The sequence below is a fragment of the Takifugu flavidus genome, chromosome 2, assembly GCF_003711565.1.
Source record: "Takifugu flavidus isolate HTHZ2018 chromosome 2, ASM371156v2, whole genome shotgun sequence".
Taxonomy (NCBI): domain Eukaryota; kingdom Metazoa; phylum Chordata; class Actinopteri; order Tetraodontiformes; family Tetraodontidae; genus Takifugu; species Takifugu flavidus.
In genome coordinates this window covers 1308923-1331390 of record NC_079521.1, presented here as the reverse complement: position 1 = coordinate 1331390, position 22468 = coordinate 1308923, and the positions used below count along the sequence as shown (strand labels likewise).

General features: G+C 50.4%; 1 protein-coding gene across 9 annotated transcripts in view; it reads right to left on the bottom strand.

The window, feature by feature from the left end:
• znf536 (zinc finger protein 536) overlaps positions 1 to 22468 on the bottom strand; it is a 140236-nt gene that overhangs the window by 56487 nt on the left and 61281 nt on the right. For 7 of the 9 annotated variants that reach the window (XM_057017010.1, XM_057017043.1, XM_057017069.1 and 4 more), the window contains one exon: positions 11877 to 14155. In XM_057017010.1, the coding sequence (XP_056872990.1) occupies positions 11877 to 14154 (2278 nt within the window). In that variant the 5' untranslated portion in view covers position 14155. Of the gene's footprint in view, positions 1 to 11876; positions 14156 to 16374; positions 16541 to 22468 lie in introns of those variants that run through there. The other 2 variants (XM_057017060.1, XM_057017052.1) reach the window with 2 other exon arrangements.

Sequence of the window (22468 nt, the reverse complement as noted above, 5' to 3'; positions counted from 1 at the left end):
TTTACCATTCCTGAAAATCCACTCCTTAGCTCTGTGTCTAATAGCAAAATACCTGATTCTGGTCCTGGGAGTACTGTGCCTGCACGATTACACACCACCTGCAGCCGCTGCCAGGAGAGGTGGCATTTGGCCGACCCCCCCCCCCCCCCCCCCCCCACCCCATCCCACCCCCCTAAGAAGGCGATTGTATGCTTAGCTCCGACTTAGCCCCACGTCTTAAGACAGGGGATAGAAAGAGTGTAGAAGACCACTAGGGACGAGTGCTAGTCGTCCGGAATAAACCTGTGTCCCCGGGAGGACGATTCCCAACTTCTCCAAGCTCTTTGGTAGCTGGCAAGGCTCAGCTGAAGAACCTTTTGGAACATTTCTCCAATCCCACCATGGAAGCTTTTGTCTCATCAAGTCGGATATTGAGGGAAAGTTCTTATCGCGTCAGCACAAACATGCACGAGCTAACGCTAACGCATTAAAAGAGACAGCTATATAGATATCTCCAGGAATTGTTCAGACATGAGTTGTAAAGTTGTAAATTAAACCGATGAGAGTGTCTCATCGAGCACACGTTTAGCACGGGGTGCAGGAGGGAGCGCTAGCTTTACCTGGGGCTGTCGCGTTCAGAAGGTGTTACTCTAATAAGACAACACTGGCTTTTATTTAGCGCGAGCGAACGCTGACACGAAACAGGCATTAACACGTCTGCTGTCGGGCCTTCGGTGAAGAAAACACCTTTGTTATTTTGTAAACAAAACATCGAGCTAACAGCCTGCTTTTCCGAGCTAAAGATACATTCAAACAACATATGCTCTTGACTGGGGGGGGGGGGAGAAGAAGCCCAATAGGTGTAAAGCGTCTAAATTGCAATTGCACTGCATCTTGGAAAACAAACACTTTGCTTTGTTACCAAGACAACTGAGATAATGTGATTCCTGCGGCATTGTCGGGACCGCTACTCGCTACAATATGTGTGACAAGCTTAAGAGTAGATCTAGAGGCGTGAATGCACAGATTCAGTCTCCAGCCCATTGTGGGGTGAAGATAGTCCGGCAAACCATATTTGCATGTGCAACCTTGCCAAAGACTTAAGCTCAGCGGGCTAACATTCCCCCCATGCTTGCAAAACCCCGGTTTGAAGTCAGCACTGATGTATAAGACTCTATAATGCTTGCTCTGATTTAACAGTTAGTGTTACACTTCCCCTTCCATGCTAATGCCCACTGAACCAACGCAGCTCTATTCTGCCCGGGGATTTGTGATCAGTCCCACATTTGTTTTTAATATATCTATCTGGGCAAACAGCAAATTCATAATGGAGCCTACAACCCATATCCTCCCCTTTCCTCTTGCTCTCTTTGCCTTCCTTGGTGACAAAATGAATTCAGCTCTGAACCTAATTAATCCACAAAGGTTTCATGTCTTAATCCCCAAAGTCAAGGGGGTTATTGTCCTCACAAATGAGGTCAGTGTTCCTCCCAGTGGAAATAAGGGGAAGAAAAAGTAAAACACGGGTAGCAAAAGGAGGGAGCGGTTCTGTTGCTTCACTTCTCCTGGTAAACAGACGTATGACACACACACACACACACACACACACGCATGCAGTCATTCCACAGTATGAAAATGATTGTACATCGAACGTGTCATAGGAGCGCAGAGAGAAACAGAAGCTAAACAGGCTGACAGCAGTGGAAGTGGCAAAATGAAACGCCTGCCAATCTCCAGCACACAGACCCTTTGAACCAGGTGGATAAGAGAGCTCTCTGTCAATAAGGCAAGTCACTGTCAGCCTCTAAGGCAACGCGGCACCGTCCAAATGTGACGGGACGATAGCCATCGAGCAGCCCTCCGTCTGTCGCCACGACAAAGGGGACGTGACACACATGGCCACGCCATGCTGCCCGAAGCATCGTCGCCACCGACGGCGGCCCACACAGGCTCTATGTGGAGGACGGACTCTGGGGATAGAGGCGAGCCGGCCAAATGCTCAACCAACATCGATGTACCCCCGCCTGGATCACGAGCCCTCTTTCTGGGGACCCAAGGACAGGCGGAGAAAGTCCAAGCGGTTCGGGACAACTGTCCGCAGCTCTGTGACCGTCTTGATGCTACTAGCGACATTTGAGTTATCCAGCCGGAGCCGGGCCCGGGCGGGGAGGGGGGGGTCGGCCAATAGTGGACATGCTGAAGAGAGGGTCAGCCAAGACGGGGGCCCGCGAGAAGACCGAACTCCAAGATGACGCAACCGACAGCTCGCCGAAATCTGTCGCTGTCAAATGCCCGTTCGGGCCTCCAGGAGCCGGTTTGGAGGCGCAGCTGAGTCCGGAGAACGGGTCTGTTCAGAACCTTGGCGTTCAACGCCGCCCTTTCCTAAAACGCTTGCTCGCAGAGATTAAAACACGGAACAAAGGAGACTAGTTGGTGTGTGGAAATGGAGAACGATGAAATGACACCCCCCCCCCCCCCCCCCAAGCTGCCAGAACACATAACTAATCTACTTCTGATGTACGGCAGGGTGAACAATACGCACCCTGTCGAGGCCAGATTTGAGAAATAAATAAAAATGAGGGACGCGCTGCTGTAATTTCACCATCCGCAGGCGTCTCCAACGCGGCCGTATCGGAAACATCCTGGAACCTGTCAACAAAGGATCGACTAAAGCTCGCGTCCTTCCCGCAAATTGCTTGCTTTCCATTTTCCTGATGATGTGGCGACGCACCACGTCAGGCCCACATCAAAGGCATCGGCAGAGAAACCTGAGCTGGTTTTGATCAGTGGTAATTACCGTATCTGCACTCCAAGAAATCTCCTGAAGTAAACAAAGTGGGAAGTTGGGAAAGAGGGGGGGGGGGCGCCGGAGCAGACGTCCCGATTCCCACCTTCTCCGTGACTGGTGGAGGGAGAGCGAGGTGGGATCGGGCTCTGCCCACCGCGGAGTTTGAAATATGAGTTTGGATCGTCAAAAGGAATTAAAATCTGCTCACACTTTTTCACTTTGATGCCTAATTTGAAAATCAGCTGTCAGCCGAGTGTGAGAGTGTGTGTGTGAGAGTGTGTGTGGGGGGGTGATTTTTATCAACGCTGAGGTTATTGCATTTCGAGAATTTGACAATTAAAAATCCCTCCATCACAGGTGATGCGCAGCGGTGCGACGACCCAGATCAAAGTCAAACCGAAGAGAATAAATCTCCTCTTCCTCAACCAGGACCAAACGTCTGATTCCGGATGCAGAATTCCATCCGCTCCCGTTCTCAGGGAGGCGACGGTGGTTTAAAATCCAAATAAACGGCCGCTCTTTCCTCCTTTTCTGGTGCTCTTGAAGTGTCCGCGCGGCCTTCATGCCTCCCCTTCATCCCAAAGGATGTATAAAGGAGAAAAAGATTTAAAAGGACTGGGAGAAAAAAACTCAATTGTTTATTGATTTTATAATAGGCTTAGTGCGAGAGGAATAAAGTGTGGGGCTGCCGGGGCGATGTGGTCAACCAGAGGCGGCGGCGTGACAAACATGAGGCTTATAGTCAGGTAACAACAGCTCCGGTCCAAACGCCGGGATATTGGCTTAAGCCCCGTTTTTCCTCACGCTGCTTCATGGCAGAGTTCTTCTGCTTTTTCTCCCAGCACAGACAGGATCAGAGCACTTACAAACCGGACACGCGGCCTCGTGTGAGTGTGTGTGTGTGTTTGGATTGTGACGCTGCTCAGTTCCAGTCGCACCGTACAGCCGGTAAAATGCATCGCGGTGGGATTCGAACAGAAAAAATGAGGAGTTTCGTGGAAAAAAGAAGGTTCTTGTTGGTGGTTTTCTCGTCTTCAGCACTGAAACGTTCCTAAAAATCTGCTCTGCTCTACGTTAAAACGTTGACGTCGCCAAACGTCCGCAGCCCAAAGTCGATAAAAGCGATAAAACGCGGGTGAAGAAAATCTTAAATCTCTCTTTCACCCCCGGTTTTACGTAGAACTTTAGGAAATTGTCTGCAGCTGGGGATCAACTGAGACAGAAACTAACTTTGGTGGTTCCCTGTTGTTGTTTTTTAGATATTTTATGTAAGACAGATTTGCTAAAGTCGATGCTAACTCCAAATGTACTTCAAAGCACAATCAAAGCGACCGTTTCGCCTGTGTTAATTGTCATGATTACAACGTTCCTGGAGGGACCGACTTATAAAAACAAGCAGACTTTACAACTAAAAACCTCTGGATCATTTGAGGTTGTCACAAATGGGTGCAGCCAAGTGTGTGTGCCTGAGAACACATGGGTGTACGCAGGGTCTGATATATGCATGATAGCACTAATTAGCTCATTTTGTTTGGGGCACAACACTCATTAAAAACCCAGTGGGGCCATTAAAGTTACTGTCCCTCCAAACTATTACTGCCACTGTATCCATCTAGGCGATCTCGGCGGTTTTAATGGCCTCGGCTTCAGGTTGTTGGGTTGAGAGAAGATTTGTGGGTCTTGGAGAACTTCCCTGTCGTCACCTCGTACCTCAGCTCCACTCATCTGTCGCCATCTCTCATCTAAACCAGTTAACGCCGCCTCTGCTCAGGCGACATGCTCCGTGCCTCCGCTGATAGCTGCTGAGGCCTGAGCAGGTGTAGCATCCTGCTAGCAGGCATAGCACAAAGCTACATCCACGCCCGTTCTCTCTGGAGCTAGCTGGGCCGCAGCTGACGGCTTCTGCTCGGCTAAGAGACAGGAAGCATCCAAGGTGCTGATTATTTTTTTTGGCTTGGAACAGGAGAGGAGTGACAAGGACGCGTCCGGAGAATTAGCATCATTCGCTTGGGAAATTAGGCGACGGTGTGAGCTGAAATCAGGGGAATCAAAAGAGAAACGGGCCTGATTACAAATTGCTTTGACGTCTCAAACCTTCACCTTTTGGGTTTACAGTCTAAGCAAGGGCCAAGAGTCAAAAGTATGGATCTTTTTCCCCCGTTACCACAACATGACGGCTACTTTGTGGTGGTTTCCAGCTCACATCAGCAGAGAACAGCCAAAGAGTCTGGAGAGGCTCCGTTATGTCACGCTGCGGAAAGGCGAGTTTCAGTCTCAGGTCTGGATATTAAGAGTGTTGATTAGATATATGAGTTTGCCATTTGCCCACAGAGCGCAGAGTGTCTCTGACAGAACTGGAGACCATATGGCTGGTGAGAGATTTCCCCCCTCTCTTCCTCTTCGCACAGCCTGACAGCTGGATGGCTGCTAACTGGGGACAAGGAAGCTTGGCAGCTGCAGCTGAGAGCAGCGCTTTGATGCCGCTCACCCTTTTTCACTTTTCTCTCTCGCCATCTTCCTTTTCCTTCCCTCTCTCTCTCTCTCACACACACACACACACTCACTCGGGGTCTTGGCTTTAAATACACCTCTTACTAACAGCAATGAGGAACATATATTGTCTTTGCTCGTCACGCACGGCGGATCACATGGCATCAAAGCCCGCTTCAACCCGGAGGTTCCATGTCCCGAGTAAGATGTTCCGTGTTCCAAGACAGGGATGAAAGTTTTCCCGCTTTCTGTGGAAGCGAAGCGACGGGAGAGGGAGCGCGCGCATGTGTGGGAGGAGAGGTGGCGCAGCGGTGGTGGAAGAGCACACAAATGAGAAGAGCAAGGGGGGAAAGGCCTCGGGGAGCATATTAGCATCGCTACGACTGACACGCAAATCAGACTTTTATTCCGAGTTTCTCTCCACATTATTCCCTAAAACACAGAACTGATGCGACGTTTGGATAAAGGGTCGCAAATAAGGCGCAATAAAAGGAAGTCGTTTTCTTTCCGAGTGCATCGAGTGGCGCGCAAAACTGCGAGAATAGCTACGATTTATGAAATAGCGATAAGGATTGATAGCGGTGGGCGGAGCTTACAGAAGACACGTCCAGAACAAACACTGAACGAAGCGCTCTATAGAACTTTTCAACAAAATGTGCTGCTTACTTGTGCATCAATAAAGTGTGAAGGTTAAGGTAAAGACGTAATACCCTTATATTGAGTGTGTGCGTCTCCAGGTCGTCTCTCTCTCTCTCTCTCTCTCCTTTTTTTTCCAAAACAAATTATGTTTCCTTCCTCGAGGCTCCATCCTTACTTCCTTTATGAGACTGCTAATCCTCTTCCCTCTCAAAGGCTGCATCTCTCTAACTGCAGGTCTGAACTGCAACATGTAATCATCACCTGCCGTTCGCTCGCCCCCCACAACTCCTCTCTCTCTCTCTCCTGTCCTCTTCTGCCCCATCAACCACGTCTAACCACGCTTTATTCCACACACACACAAAAAAAATCCTGCCCTTGATTTATTTACAATGTGCACGTGAACAAACATTTCTGTGTTTTTCTGACCCTGTTAATTTTAGTGCCAAATGAGCTGTTTTGTGCTTAAATCAAATTGCATTTACTGATCTGACACAGAAATATCTTTATAAGCAGATTAAGCAGGATAATTTATAATTGCTTACAGCCTTAAATGCGAACTAAAATAAAACTGCGCGTGTTTTCTGCGTTAGTGTTTCACCTATTGGCAAATGTGGCAGTGAGTGACAGCGCTGCCTGGCTTTGAGTGACAAGCCCCGCCCCCTCGCGCGCCACAGGAAATGATGTGCCGCCTCTTCTTCTTCTACACAAAAACGACAGACTCTAAAACTCCCTGGTAGAAACACACCTCGTTCGACGATCCGGAACCAAAATCCGAACCTTCACCGTGGACGTCGACATCTATTTGACTAACGTGGATGAAGGGAAACTAATCTTCTCCCTCCCCACCTTCGTTAGCTCTGTTCGTCCTGTTGCTGGCTGCCATTAACCACGCCAGAATCGGTGTATTTAGAGAAAGAGAGGACGGGAGAGGAGAGTTTGGCTGGAGTGGAGAGGAGAGCAGCTGGGCACGGCTAACAGGGAATGATAATGACCTCAGAAATCTGCTGGTCGCTCCACAACAATAGGGCGCTCAGTCGCCTGGAAAATTGTGTTCATCAGCGAGCTCTGCTCACTTACTAATTGACATTGCCAAATATTTTAAGAACAATTGGAATGTGGCAGGGGGAGAGAGTTCAAAAAAAAAAAAGGAAAAAAAAAAGCTCAGAGATCTTAATCCCTGGATTTAATCCCTCCCTCACTTTCCACCCTTTTTGTGCCCCCCCCCTTGCTGCCTCTCCCTTCTCTTTTGTGGTACACAACTTAAAAAAAAACAAAAAAAAAAGGCCTCCAAAAAATGTTTATGTCACTTTCAGCAATGTGATGTTGACACAAAAGGTTTTTATGTGACCTGTCAGAGGGGTTAAGGGCCCCCCCCTTAACAGGAGCAGGAGCGTGTGGAGGACCAGAGAAGGAATAAAAAACAGGCAAGCCAGAGACGACCGAGTCAGGCTGGACCAGCAGAGGGGAGCACCATTACGCCATAACTGGGGGAGGGGGGGGGGGGGGGGGGGGGGGGGGGGGGGGGGGGGGGGTTAAAAGGATAAATAGTGGACAGTTGGACTTAAAGCATGTGTATTCCTGAATCTACCTCTGCTGCCTCATGGTCCTGACGCATCCGTTCCCGGACCAACAGGCCCGCCTCATTTCTCAGGAATCCCACATTGATGGAATCACACAGCTGTCACCAAATAGGAAAAAGGCCCCCCCGGCATTCCCCCCCCGCCGCTCTCCGACCACCCCGATCCGCTGTTAAAGACGCTAAAATACACATATATCAGGGCAGGAGCGACCCGGAAAACCGGCAGAGAGTTTGGGAAGTGGCTTGCTCAGGAAGAAGCGAGTGCTTCTGGGTCTGAGCGTCCAGCGCTGATTTATATCCTTGTTTTCCTCTCCCTCTTTTCGGCCTCAGCCACTTTGTTTTCCCCCAGTGGCAGCGCGGAGCTCCATTCCCGAGTCACCTTCTTCTTCTTCTTCTTCTCTCTCCCAGCTGCGTTTAAGCAATGACACTGAAGAAGATAGCTTGTTGATGTATTAGGAATATTAATATGCAAACACACTACCTGACAGAGTAAGGCAGCCTTCTGTTATGGAAAGATAAATATTATGTTTTAATTATAAAAACATAAAAAAGAATGGGGGGGCGGGTGTGCACGCGCGCGTGCATGTGTGTGTAATGGAAAGCTATGTTTTGGCAAAGATTTAGAGCTGGGAAGAGCGGACGGAATAATGTGATGCTGTTTACTGAAGAATGTGATGTCCTGTCATCTCTGCTCTCTCTCTCCCTTTTGGGTCGTCCACGTCTCTCTCTTCTTTTCATAATCTCTCCTTTACTGTCTCAACAGTCCATTTTTCCTTTTTCATCCCCCCCCCCCCGTCCTGGCTCGGTAACAAAGCAGGGAATCCTAACACGATCATTAAGACATAAAACAGGCTGATAAATGTTTCATAAGGACGAGGCCGGCCACTGATAGCCACCCAGGAATACCGAGGAGCAAACGGAGGCTCGCCGTCCTCCCCCTGATCAAACACACTCTTTGGAATAAAATTGGAATTTTAAAATATCTAAAAAGACACGGCTAATTCCCACTATGGGTAATATTTACAAATTGAGTCTGAGAGACTGGTTGGGAGAGAAGCGGTCCGGAAGAGCGGAAGGCTGGAATCAAATGAACTGCGCGAGGAATAAGAGGCAGAAGAACAGAGAAATAAATTGGCCTTTTTATTGTGCAAGCGTGTACAAAAATACTAAGTCTGCATTTATCCGAGACGTGTCAATCAGCGTGGCACACTGACAATTAGTGTGTTTGAATGGAACTTTTATCATTTAGCAGACACCAGAGTCCTGACCTACTGTACAAAAATACCGCTTAGGGAATGAATGTGCCTGTAGCACAATGACTGTCTATTTAAGTTTGGTGACACATAAAAAATACAGATATGACAGACTCTTTCCAGTGGGGGGAGGGGGGAGGGGGTCAGGTTTTGGTAACCACTGAGTTCTCTGATTATAGAGAAGAGAAGAATAGTGGGGGTGGGGGGGTGGTGAAAGAGGATGGATGTCAATTACAAAGGAAAAGTAATTTATGCAGAGAGGAAATGGGGGGGGAAACAACAGAAGACATTATTCATTATTTTTAATGCATATTTCACACCCATTTATTTTGGCGCATATGCTAAATGTGTCGCTGTGTAAGATAGCGAGGAACACGGAGGGGGGGGGGGGGGTGTTATTTATCTCACGAGGTTAATAAATGCTTCATATATATGTAAAAAGACACCATCCGGGATGAGCCGGGCCGCGTTTATTCGCCTCTGACGGCGTGGACGGACGCGGCGCCGCTTCAGGGACAAAAAAAAGTCCCAAATTTGGATCAGAATTGAATAATAATCATTTCAAAACATCTTTAGATCTTTGCCACCAGAGCACGACGTCTTCAGGATAATTAACAAACCTTGTACTACAGTGTGGGAATGTAATCTAGTAAGCACCCCCCCCCCCTTCCATAAGTTTAATGTAAAACCCACAGACTGCTATTATCACTATTGACTCAACTTTGCCTCCTGTATCAGGTTTGTCAGCGTGCACGTTCATGGCAGCATCGAGCTCAGCGCTACTTTATTCCTATTAATGACACAGTAATTATATTGTAACAGTTTGTCCACATATGTAATTACTCCCCCATTGCATCGTTGCAATTAGATGAATATCCACGCTTTATAACCTAAGGCGTCAAGTTGGCAAATCCAATTTAATTTGTATGAGCATTTTGCTGCCTGTTTGAGCCGTGCTAAAGACCAGGGATATGCGGGCTAATCCTTGCCATTTTAAAATGGTCTTCCCCTTTAAAGAAAATAAATGTAGTCATGGGGAGGAATCTCAGGAGGGAAGGAGAGCGGAATCCTAAAGAAGAGCAGCCAAGAGGTGGGAGTGGGCGCTAAGCATGTTGGGAAGGTTGTAAACGTACGTGTAAAGAGGACTTCTGCCGCTTTAGGCCTTACACGCTCGCAACAAAATCCTATTTTTACGCACCCGCGTGCGCTTAAGCTACATGGCGGGAGAAGAATGAGCGACGCTATCTGGCACTGAGGATTTCCACTGGTTGGTTACTGGTGTGAAGGAGCATTAAAGCCTGAGATGTGACTGGATGGAGTCACATGATCTGCATCTACCTGTTGCTCAACATTCCTCATGGCGCTGCCGCAGACGTCAGCCAGGGAACGGCAGCGGGAAGCATGGAAGTATGTGTGTAGCCGTGCGGTGGCCGCTTCCTGCTCAGGCACGCGCGGTCGGGCGTGCACGGTTCATTCAGTGGCACACAACAAGAGAAAAAGCACGACACCTTCGTCGACGTGAGACGCAGACACTTTTTTTTTCCTCATCGCACGTCAAAGCTTCTAATTCGAGAGTCCCCGCGCGCCGATCGGGAATAACGTTGTGAAGAAACATGCTTGTGTCGAGACTCTTCCTCCCCCGTTAGCCATTGTTTGAGCTCGTGCGAGTCTTTTCCACGTTCACGTGCGCTCCTGCGGCCTGTCCCACGTGGAGGCGACGGCCTGGACCGTCGCGTGACGGCAGCAGCGGGAAAAACGCGACCCGAGGAACGCCGGCTCGCCGAGCTACGTTCTAATCCTGGCGTGACACACCTGTGCACGGCCCGCCCCCACGCGCACGCAGACGGTTCAACACCAGGAGCGAACGCAGAGCTGTTTGAAAACCGATAGGTGATTTTCTTCGCTCAAGGTCGCCAATAATCAGATTAATTCCCGCGCTGCGTCTTCTACGCGACGTCTGGAAGGAGAGCGACCTTCTCGACCTCAAACATCTTTAAAACGTCCTTGTTTCAAATAGTTACTGACGGATTTATCCATCAGTAACTATTTTAATCCGTTTCTCTCCCCGTTTTTGTAAACCAAGCACAGCCGAACTGTTGGAACGGCGCACGCTAAACCCATCAGATTGAAAGTCCTTGAGTCTGGAGAGAGAGAGAGAGAGCGAGCGAGAGAGGGAGACGGAGAGGGAGAGAGAGCGAGCGAGCGAGAGAGGAGAAACTTCCAGCATTAAAATGCAGAAGATAATTACATCTGCAACACCCCCACCCTGTTGAGAAAGTGTTATGTTTAATAGTCTCTATACAGAAAATAGGTTTTTATCTCACTCTCATTTTCATTAATTCCTAATTGAGGTGGGGGTTGTCTGTTATTATTTCTTAGATTAAAATAAACATAGCCTGTCCCATGTTCAAACCCATCACACTACACGGGCATGATAAGGACTTCATGCCTCTGTGAATAAATAAACAATTCCATCTCCACTGGTGGAATTAAGTTGCTTACAGCCTTAAGCTAAGCCACTTTGATTTATATTTCCATTTATTTATATATTTTCTCAAAAGACTTAAAAGCACATCGTCGCTTTTGCAAATGAAGTTCGCCGTTTTTTGACCTGCTTTATATGTATATCTTTAATTAGCGCCTTGTTTAGCTTAAACCGACTGATTATCGCGTATTCGTGACCTAATTACGCCGCGCGCTTCTTAACGTCGGCGTCGCGCCCTGAGGAGCGAGCGAAAGTTACCTTTAAAAACTTGTGTAATCATTAGCGACGAGCCTCCCTTAATCCCAATAAACATACACTTATCGGGCCGCGGCCGGCCTGCCGGAGCGGGCGGGGGAGGGGGGAGCTGGGATTTGGCATTTTTATTAAACACATGTATTAATTGCCGTGGTTAAACGGAGTGCAGCCCTGTGCTCGCTGCCTTTACTCACACTCCACCGACATGAGACATTTCGGAGGGCGTTTTACCACACAGCAACCAGGATGTGTGTGTGTGTGTGTGTGTGTGTGTGTGTGTGTGTGTGTTGAACAACAACAGTCGCAGAGGCGTCAACAGTGTTGACTCGTTTATCTGAAGGTAAAATACGGTGCTAAAGGACGCGAAAAACACACTTTAGTCATTGATTCTCTCGGGTTTGTCCTCACCTGAAGATGGCGAGGAGGGATGCGGGCTGTCGTCCTGGACGCTTCCCGTCTGGGAGTGTCCCCCTCCAGCTCCGCTCTCTTCCGTCACGTTGGATGAACCGGGGGTGGTGGAGCGGCTGATGGACTGGGACTCGGGGTCGCTGGCAGATCCCCTGCGTTCGTCCAAACCCTGCTGCTGGAAGGCTTCTTCCAGGTTTCTCCTGTCCTTGCCGTGGACTCGAGAGTGGACAATCATCTGATGGTAGGTTTTGAAGAAGCGTCCACAGTCGGGGCATTCTGAAGGCTTCTCCTTCATGCCAGAGAGGTTGTAGTCAAGGTTTGGGCTTCCCAAGCCGGCTATGGCTCCGGGAGCCTCGCTGCCGCTGTGGTGTGACATAACATCACGGTGGCCTTCGAATCCTCTTCCATCCTCCTTCAAGGACAATATTGTCCCGCCAGCAGCCTTGGATCCCTGCAAGGCCTCTGCAAATTGCTTCTGCTTGGAGCTATCACTGGAAGCAATCATAGAATACTCTTGCTTGTCCTTGGAGAGGGAGGCCAGAGAACCAACACCACCCATATCCTCTTCCTGACCCGTCGGTAGAGGATGCTGCTGCTGCTCTTTTGGCATGAATGCCCTGTCCATGGCCATACCTCGAGCCATTATCTGCCAGGCCTGGTAGCTATTGAGGGAGTCCATCTCAGCCACCTTTGCCGCGGCCTGAAGGCGCTCCATGCAGCTCGACTTGAGCGGCGGCAGGAGACTGAGGCAGCCCAGGAGGGAGCGTTTTTCATTTTCGCCGAGCCCGTGGCTCATGCTTCCCGCCATCGGTCCCAGGAGCTTTCCCAGCATTTCCTTTTCCTTCATGGCTATCCCTGCTTTAGCTAACATTTGGTGCTGCTCAGTCAGGCTCTGCTTGTCCGGAGAGAGGAAGCCTCCCTGGAGACTGGAGATGTAGCGGGAGTAAAGGTTGGCATGAGCTTCTTGGGCCAGATTGCTCATGCTGTTGACGGCAGCCATGTCTTGCTCGGTGGGCTGCTGCGGCTTGCTTTTGATGGCCAGCTTGTTCAGATGCACCTTCATGTGGTTCTTGAGAAACCAGGGTTCCTTAAAGCGACGGCCACAGATCTGACAGCAGTGTTCAAAGGAATCTTTGTGCTTACGCATGTGGCCTTTGAGGAACCAAGCTTGGCTGAACACCTGGCCGCACACGTCGCAGCGAAACTCGTTGGCTATCTGCACGTCGCCGAATCCTGCCGTACCTTGGCCCGTTGTGGTCTCTGCCGTGATGTGGGCCTTCTCCACGTGGCTAATCAGCTCCTCCTCCTGGGAGGCGGCAAACTCACACAGGGTACATTTGTAGGGCTTGTGGAGTATACGTATGTGGCGGTCCAGCTCTTCTCGCTTCTTGAACTTGCCTTTGCAGAAGGTGCAGCGGAATCCCGAGGTTTGGTTCAGAGACTGGTCGTCCTGGGCTCCCGTTGGTTTGGGCGAGGAGGAAGGCTGGGAAACTGTGTCTGGAGTGACGTGGCCAGAGGGGGGGAGGATGCCACAGACGGAGCCTATCTGCGGATGATGGGTGTTGGAGCTGCTGCTGTTGAGGCCCAAGTGGGGCGTCTGAGCTGTCTGCAGGGTTCCACTTCCTCTCATCTGCTTGTCCCTCAGGATCGCCCTCTCCTCCAGCTCATGCAGGAGTCTGTTCTCCTCTCTGACGCGACCGCGGCCCTTACCCAGACTTCCCAGCTTGTGCGTACGGAGGTGGATCTTCAGGTTGCCTTTTTGTGCTGCGCGGTGGTCGCAGTAGGGACACTTGAAGGGCTTCTCGCCCGTGTGCGTGCGCATGTGCAACGACAGGATGCTGTTGAAACGGAAGCGCTTGCCGCACAACGGACAGGGGTACTTTCGGTTCTTGCGGGCGTCGTCTTCGATGTCGTTCATCTTGGACATGATGCCTAAATTCTGGCCGTTGAGAAACTGCTGCAGATCAACGCGGCCGTTCAAGCCGCTCAAGGCCCCCGCGTCCAGATCCCGGTTGAGGGGGTTAGCTAACAGCGCCATCTGACTGCTAATGGACTGGCTGGCGAGGGCCGCATGGTGGCTCTTCTCGTCCAAAGGCGTGGCTGCCTTCTCTTCGGGGATCTGCTGTGGGCGATGCAGGTCGGGAAAGGCGTGTCCGAGCTGGGCCGTGAGCTGGTGGAGCTTTTGACTGATGGGGTAGCGGCCGTTCAGCACCGCGCTGCTCAGATGGGCATCCGCAGTGGGCGATGACACGCCGAGACACAAACTGGAGTCCTCCATTCTGCAAGGTCAGAGCGAGAGGACGGGTTAGAATCGACGGGAACGTTCCTGAGCCCCGGGCCGAGCACACGGAAATAACACGCGAAGCAAAGGTCTGGAGGAACGCGGCGACTCCTCGGAACTTTTTTTCTTTTTTTTAACGCGGCAACATTTTGGGTGAAATAATTACTCTGCAAACACGGCGAGCGCTGTATAATTAAGCTACTTGTGCCCGTTCTATCAGAATTCCACCAATTACACGCCTTAATGAAACGCAATGACGGCATTGTTCGCAAGCCACAACAATACTGCAATTATGAAATTAACAATAGCACTTAAAACCAAGGGGTTATTCCAGTAAACACAACATTCTTATCGAGTTGACACGACACGTCCTGGCACAACATTCCATTAGAGAGTGGCACTACATTTGATGTGAATCACTCTGCTCTCCCTGTCCTCTCCCCCCGTTCTGCGAGTCTCTTATGTCACAAAAGTTTCGGTTTGTTTTTAATTGGCTCTATTGAAATGCTCGCTAATGCAATTTAAGACGGATCCGCTCAAACGTGTAGTCTGAAGGCTGCAGGAGGCAGAAGGTCACACCTCTAGAGCAGATGTTATGGCAGCTTTGTGATAATATCACGAGATTCCAAATGTGCTTTACTGTCATTGAATAGATTCACATGTGCAACATCGGTAAACAAAGGAGAAAAGCAACAAAGTAACCCCGGTCTGAATGCAGATCCATCTGCGCTCCAGATGGAGGCCTGAACATCCATCTCCATAGCTGCTTTTACTGCTGGCAGGGGTCACACCCTCAGAAACAATAAGCACCGTTCTGCTTTGGTCAACAAAATATTGTATAATATCTCATTAAGCTGATTAGCATGCTGCCTAGTAACAGCGGTCGCCGCCGTTTTATAACACACCATTTTAATCGTTCAGAACCCCCGTTCGCAGAGATGCGGACCAAGGGCTTTAGATAAGCTGACGTTTAAGAGAAACCGGGCCCATCTGAGTCTGGGTAGGCCCAAACCGGGCAGCGCGGCCAGGCTGAATACGTGCACGCACGTGCGGGACCCCGCCGTACTCAGGCTTTGTTGCTTGCTCCACCTACGGTGTGTTTCTAAAGCAAAGAGCACTTGAGAGGGTGAAAGGCGCGTTTGTTTCCTCGCTGGTTGGGATGGTTTAACTGGCTTCAGTAGGAGGTGAGTGGACATAAGGGGACCCTGTTCTTTGAGCCCCCCCCGCCCCTCCAACTCACTGCTGCTGGGGGATTCTTATCTCGGGGACATGAATTCTACACTGTGACCATTTGTCACTTTGCATTAAAGGAATGTGACCCTTATGGGGCGCTATTTGAATTCCCTTTCCTTTGTTTTTAACGGCCGAGCGTCGGAGGTCGTTTCAGCAAACTCACGGGTGACCTAACGAGGCCGCTTCGTCACCTTGGTCGTGCAAAGCGAAGGCTGCTATATTTAAATAAAATAGATGATTATCGCGGATACACACACACATTGTCTGTTTTTATTTTGTTGCGCGGAAATAACGACGGAATCTCTGATAGTCTCCTTTGAATCGCTTTGGTTTTAAATTATATTTATGTGACACCCCGTTTTCCATCAGGAGGCGCGCTTCCATTGGAGGAGTCCTTATTTGAATGGACCCCTTTTTACGGAGGCAGCTGCCTTTTGGAATCGAAATCTGTGATTTAAACTAGGCTGATGAGCTGTTGCTCATTTGGGGAGATAGCAGCTTGCCCTTTTCTCCAATTTGATTTCTGCCTTTATCTTTTAACGTATAACAAAGGCAGATAGACAATAGAATACTGTGAAATGAACTGAGGAATTCAGTTTGTGTTTTTTACAAACGTATCCTGGCTGACGAGTGTATGCAAATGAGCCACATTAATATGCTCGCCTTGCTCCCGAGTCATTTTATATTTTTCCCCCTGATTAAAAAGGACATTTCTTATGTGACATCCCCCCTCTGCTCATATCAACACACATGCATTCAGAATACAAGCAAATCCAAAGACAGGCGCGCACACACACACACACACACACACACACACACACACACACACACACACAGACAATACAACTCATTTGACTACAGACAGTAATTCAATAGGCACATGTCTTTTAAAAGACACCCAATTCCACCTCAAAGAAGGCAGAATTCACATGAACTGCTGTTGTGCTAATGCAAAAATATCCACGAGATGGTTCGTGTTCTTACCGGCGGAATGAAAGAAACGCTTCTTGACACTGTGTCTCTGTGTCCCACTGTCCTTACCATGTTGTGCCGTCCAACACGTCCACTGGGCGCTGGTACTGACACCTTACTGGATGTTTTTCCAACCTGTGTCGTCCTTTCTTGCCATACGCAGCAATGCTAACTCATTCAATCTAGCGGATCTGCTGACACCTCTAAAACCACACCGACTTCCTTTAGCATGTTCTCACGACAGCTCAGCTGTTGTCTTCATACTTTGGGTGGTTAATATTTAGCAGAGCGCCACGTGCACACGTCAACACGCGCGCTCATCTGCATGTCAGTACAGGCAGAAAGTGATTTTGCCTCATTTCTGCCACTGCATTTTCTCCCCTGCTCCTCTTTTTCCACTTCAAGCTTAATTATTAGTGGTATCTGTGACACAATGGAGGCGTCGTTCACTCAGCATTCCAGCGCGCTGCCTTCAGTTTTGTCTTATCGATAGCTCTACGCAACATAAATGCTAAAGGAATTGGATGCTTTTTTGTTGTTTTTTTTCAAATTCCGACTATAGAAACTATTGAAGTGTGTAAAAGGAAGTGGGATGGTTTTGAAACGTCTGTTGTGTAGATTCATAGTGGCGGAAAGTTGCAAATGGCTTCCTTACATATGCTGCCGGCACGTTTTCCTTCTCTTTTTATGCGGGAAGGGCGGAAAGAGAAGGATCGAAAAGCCATTACTTGAACTTTACTTTGTTATTTTGATGTGTATTGACATAAAACCAACTGACTAATCACAAAGCAATACCTCATTAAGTCTTAATGGACAAATTCGTTGCATTAAACAAATCAATCACTATTCATACTGTGCTAGATTCCATCATATTCCCACCAAATCATTAATGAGATGTGGGGTGTGGGGGATGCAACAGCAGTCTGACGTTGGAGGGACAACATGGGTATTTGCCATATGTTACAGGCGCTGAGCGTTGAATGCTAAATATTTTGTGATTACCCAAGCAGCAGGGACACCCAGATCCGTTCAAAAGCTGCGAGTATGTTTTCAAAGTACAAACAAGAGCCCCCTCGTCGTTCCAAAGATCGATTACCTCTGGGTAAAGTTGGTTTAGTCGGAGTTGGTGCTCGGATGGTTTGAACAGGCCAGATATGAGTTTGCTTCTGGCCTTTGTTTTCTTCCGTTTTTGCAGGTGGTCTTTGTAAGGCATCTAATTAATCCAATAAAAACCAGCCTTGTTTTCCCTCTTTCCTTCTCGCTCTCTCTCATTCTCTGACTTCGCTGCATTATTACTTTCTGTAATGAGGCGAAAACACTCCGAACTGCACACGAGGACAGTGGCGGCGACGCTGCCAGATCCTATCCGTGCTCCGTCCCATGCCTAGAGCCTCTTGATCAAAACTCATAACCACGCTGTCGAAGAGACGCGGCGCTCTGGAGGTGGACGGTTCCGTCTGACGCTACCCAACAGGCAGACGGACGTGCAACCATCAGCAAGATCACATCTCATTTAGCTTCCTCCTTAATAAATGATGTCAAGCGCCTCGTGGCTTATTACATTTGACGATAGTAACGATATCTTTGCGTTAAAATGTTCCTACTGGATCACTCCAGAGCCCCGAATCCCAAATACCCTCCGTGAAATACAAACCATCTGCTTTCACCCACGGAAAAAGTGCTGAAGGAGGGTTTTGAGGAGAGCGCTGATTCAATAGATCAGTGAAATATGAATGAACAGGGGCTTCTCCCGCTTCCCCCTGCACAATATGTCATTGAGGGCTGTTTAAGAGGTCCTGTCAACAGGTAGTTCAACTTTCAGATCTCCCCCGCTGATCAGTGGGAGCCCCCCTGACAGAGGGAGAAGAAAGGCACCGTGAGGGAGAAAGAAAAATGTTGTGGATCTTTTTATCTGTCCGTCGCTCTGACAGCCTTGCAGGGGATGCCATGGGAGGAAGATCAATGCGGGACAAGCAGATTCCCACAGTTCATTGTTCGGGGCAGCCAAATCATCTTCCCAAGACGGCCGGGGAGCTCAAAGCTTCCCTTTATGATAACCATCCCTGGTATTATTCCCACAATGATGATGGTGACCTGCAGATGTCTCTGTCTCTGTGTGTCCAAGTGTGTGTGTGTGCAGGCGTGTGTGTGTGTGCCTCTGCAGTAGCATGCCTCCCCTCCCGGGCGCACTATTATAGTGGTCACAGCGGCGGCGGTGGAGCCCCCACGGCAGCGAATAAAACACAGCAACGAGCGCCGGACTAACGTGCCAAACAGTTGTTAAGCAGCCTGCGGTTGAAGTCAGGGGATGGGGACGAGAGGCAAAACGCGCCACGATTAAAGAAATATCTTCACGCGGAAAGATCCATTTGATTATATATATATATATATGGCTCCATTTCCTCCAGCTTCCTCTGTAAATTCGGACGTTTCAGCCTCTCCGTCTCCGGTTCTGGTCACTTCCCTATGGCCATCAAGCAGAAACGGAAGGCCGAAGAAGCGGTTGTGGGATCCACGTGCAGCACTCCTGGTTCCTGGTGGCGTCTGCAGCCCCATAATGGACCGGTTTAGCATGTTCTGCTCAGTGTCTGGTGGACTGAGCTCTTCTTCTTATCAAATCAGACAGAAAACCAGGACACAATATCATGCATATGAATGTGTGTGTGGGTATGTGTTGGACAACAAACATGGGCCTGTAGAGCCTTCACGCATGGTTGGACCGCAGGAGGAGAGAGGTCAGGAAGACAATGACCACAGTGTATCGTCGCTAGCTTACATCACCGCCCCCCCTCTGCGCTGCATGTCAACACACACAGTCTTTAAAGCTCTGTAGGTCATATTATAGGCCAGCGACGCCATTGTGCCTCTCACAAAGTGACATTCAGAGCTGGGATTCAAACAAAGTTACGCTGTATGTTGCTGAGGCGGCGGCGGCAGGCGAGACAAAGCCTGGAAGTATAGTTGAATATCAATCCCGACTAAATCACACAATATCAGGAATAATTGCTGTTTTCTTCTCCTCACGCTGAGCACATTCTGGTGGAGTTTTGCATAATGACTACAGTTGGGGGGGGTGGGGGGGGGGGGCAGTGTAGGTAATGGTGGCATCAGAGGTGGTGGTAAAGGGGGGGGTTGTTGTGACAGGTGCTGAAACCAAACTAGGGAGGCAAAGAAGACAAAGGTTCAATTTACTAAGAGGAGACTAGAGTTGTTAATTAAGGGAAGAAAGGTCTGTCTCTGACGTCCATATTGCATGATCTGTGTGTGTGAGTGTGTGTGTGTGAGTGTGTGTGTGTGTGTGAGTGTGTGTGTTTGAATAGGCATGTTTAGAGGAAGTATGAGGGAGCAGCTTCGACGTATGTGTACACAGATTCTGGGAGTTTGGGATGTTTCTTTCTTTTCTCCGCTAAAACTAAAGTCTGAGGCTAATTAGCCGCAGCCATTACAGGAAGTGAGTCAGGTAATTATTTTACATCACGCCGCCGATAATTGAATGATTCTTCAACGTCTGAGCGTCTGTTTGAAAGAATCTCTTCCCCCCTCGTCCCACCCGGGCCCCGTTTCCACCCTTCGCTCGTTCACTTTGCCTTTGTCTTTGAGCGAGATAAGAGCGGGGCCGGATCCAGGTAGCGCTGCCATATGGTCGGGAATGAAAAAGCTCTTCTGTCGAAGCAAATGGGATTTTTAAATATTGAAACTGCTGCATGTCTTTTTAATATGACTGTGTTAAAGCTCTCTTTATTCCATCGCTTTGATCAACTCCCTCCGCCTCTCTGTCTCTCTTCACGCCACTTCCTGCGTCGCACTCTATTTTTCTTAATCTGGAGAGTTTAAAGGGAAACTGGAGCTGGCTGTGATGCAGTTAAACTTATGCATCTTTGTTCTTTTAAGCAGCACATTTCCTGTTTAAGAAAGCAAACAAATCTTATCAAAGCCATCGGCTTAGCCTTGGGTTGAAGAAAGGCGTTCTTTTTTTTCACGCGCTGCCGTATCTGTTAGTGGTTTTCAACCGGTTTTGTTTTCAGATTCTTCTTGTTCGGCTGTTTTATGAGAAAGGAAATCAGCTCATGGCCTTCTCATTATTTCCTGAAATTTAGAAACAGAGGTAAAGTGGTATTTACAGTAAAATAAATGGAAGCCAGCGAGCGAGCGAGTGAGCGAGAGAGAGAGAGAGAGCATTATCTACTTTAAGGCCAGGGTGTATTTATTACACACTAATTGTGGAAGAGGAAGTGCTTTGGAGGGGTGTGCTCTCTCTGGGGAGGGTGGAGGGCCTCAGGGACGGAGAGAGAATATTTATCTATCAGGCTTTATCAGAACAACACTGAGGCGACTGCTCTTAAGATCAGAGAGGTGGTTTGGGAGGGGGGGGGTGAGGACGGAGGAAACCAAGAGGCCTGCCAGCGGAGCGCCAGGGCGTCAGGAGAGAGAGGGTGATGAAAGCAGGAAGGAGAAGCTGGGTGAGACCTCAGAGGGGAGGGGAGGATGCTCTCGCTCTTTATGGGGGGGGGGGGGGAGGGGGGGCAACAGACACGCACAGGATCAGAGCACTGCTCCACCTTCACGTGAAGAGGTGATCTTCTCTCTGGGCAGAGGTGGTGGAGGGAGGAGTGGAGGAGTGGAGGGAGGGGGGAGGAGAGGAGTGGAGGAGGGGAGGAGAGGAGGGGAGGGAGGGGGGAGGAGGGGGGGAGGGAGGAGGGGAGGGAGGAGGGGAGGGAGGAGGGGAGTGGAGGAGAGGGGGGGAGGGAGGAGTGGAGGAGGGGAGGGAGGAGTGGAGGGAGGAGGAGTGGAGGGAGGAGGGGGGAGAGGGGTGGGGAGGGAGGAGGGGTGGAGGGAGGAGGAGTGGAGGGAGGGGGGAGGAGTGGAGGGGGGAGGAGAGGAGGGGGGAGGAGGGGGGGAGGAGTGGAGGGAGGAGTGAGGAGAGGGGTGGAGGGAGGAGGGAGGAGGGGAGGGAGGAGGGGAGGGAGGAGGGGAGGAGGAGGAGGGGAGGGAGGAGGGAGGAGTGGAGGAGTGGAGGAGTGGAGGGGAGGAGAGGAGGGAGGAGGGAGGAGGGGAGGAGGAGGGGAGGAGGGAGGAGGAGGAGGAGGGAGGAGGGGAGGAGGGGAGGGAGGAGGGGAGGGAGGAGGTGGAGGGAGGATGGGAGGAGGAGGGGGGGAGGGAGGGGGGAGGAGTGGAGGGGAGGGAGGAGTGGAGGGAGGAGGAGTGGAGGAGGGGAGGGGTGGAGGGGGAGGAGGGGAGGGAGGAGGGGAGGAGGAGGGGGAGGAGAGGGGAGGAGGGAGGAGTGGAGGGAGGGGTAGTGGAGGAGGGGAGGAGGGGGGAGGAGTGGAGGAGGGGAGGAGGGGAGGGAGGAGGGGTGGAGGAGGAGTGGAGGGAGGGGTGGAGGAGGGGAGGGAGGGGTGGAGGGAGGGGGGGAGGGAGGGGTGGAGGGAGGAGGGAGGGAGGAGGAGGGAGGAGGGAGGAGGGGGGGGAGGAGGGGTGGAGGGGGGAGGAGTGGAGGGAGGAGTGGAGGGAGGGGTGGAGGAGTGGAGGGAGGGGTAGAGGGAGGGGGTGAAGGAGTGGAGGGATGGGTGGAGGAGTGGAGGAGTGGAGGGGGGAGGGGTGGTAGAGGGAGGGGTGAAGGAGTGGAGGGATGGGTGGAGGAGTGGGGAGAGGGGTGGAGGAGTGGAGGGAGGAGTGGAGGAGTGGAGGGAGGGGTGGAGGAGTGGAGGAGTGGAGTAGTGGAGGAGTGGAGTAGTGGAGGAGTGGAGGAGTGGAGTAGTGGAGGAGTGGGGAGAGGGGGGGAGGGAGGAGTGGAGGGGTGGAGTAGTGGAGGAGTGGGGAGAGGGGTGGAGGGAGGAGTGGAGGGGTGGGGGAGGAGTGGAGGGGTGGAGTAGTGGAGGAGTGGGGAGAGGGGTGGAGGGAGGAGTGGAGGAGTGGAGGGAGGAGTGGAGGGGGTGGAGAGTAGTGGAGGAGTGGAGGGAGGGGTGGAGGGAGGAGTGGAGGGAGGGGTGGAGGAAATATTGAAATATACACAATGATGCAACAAAAACATCAGCCTATTGAATCTGACCTCTAACCTTTGACCTCTGACATCACCTCAAAGGTAAATCGAAACATTAAAGACTAA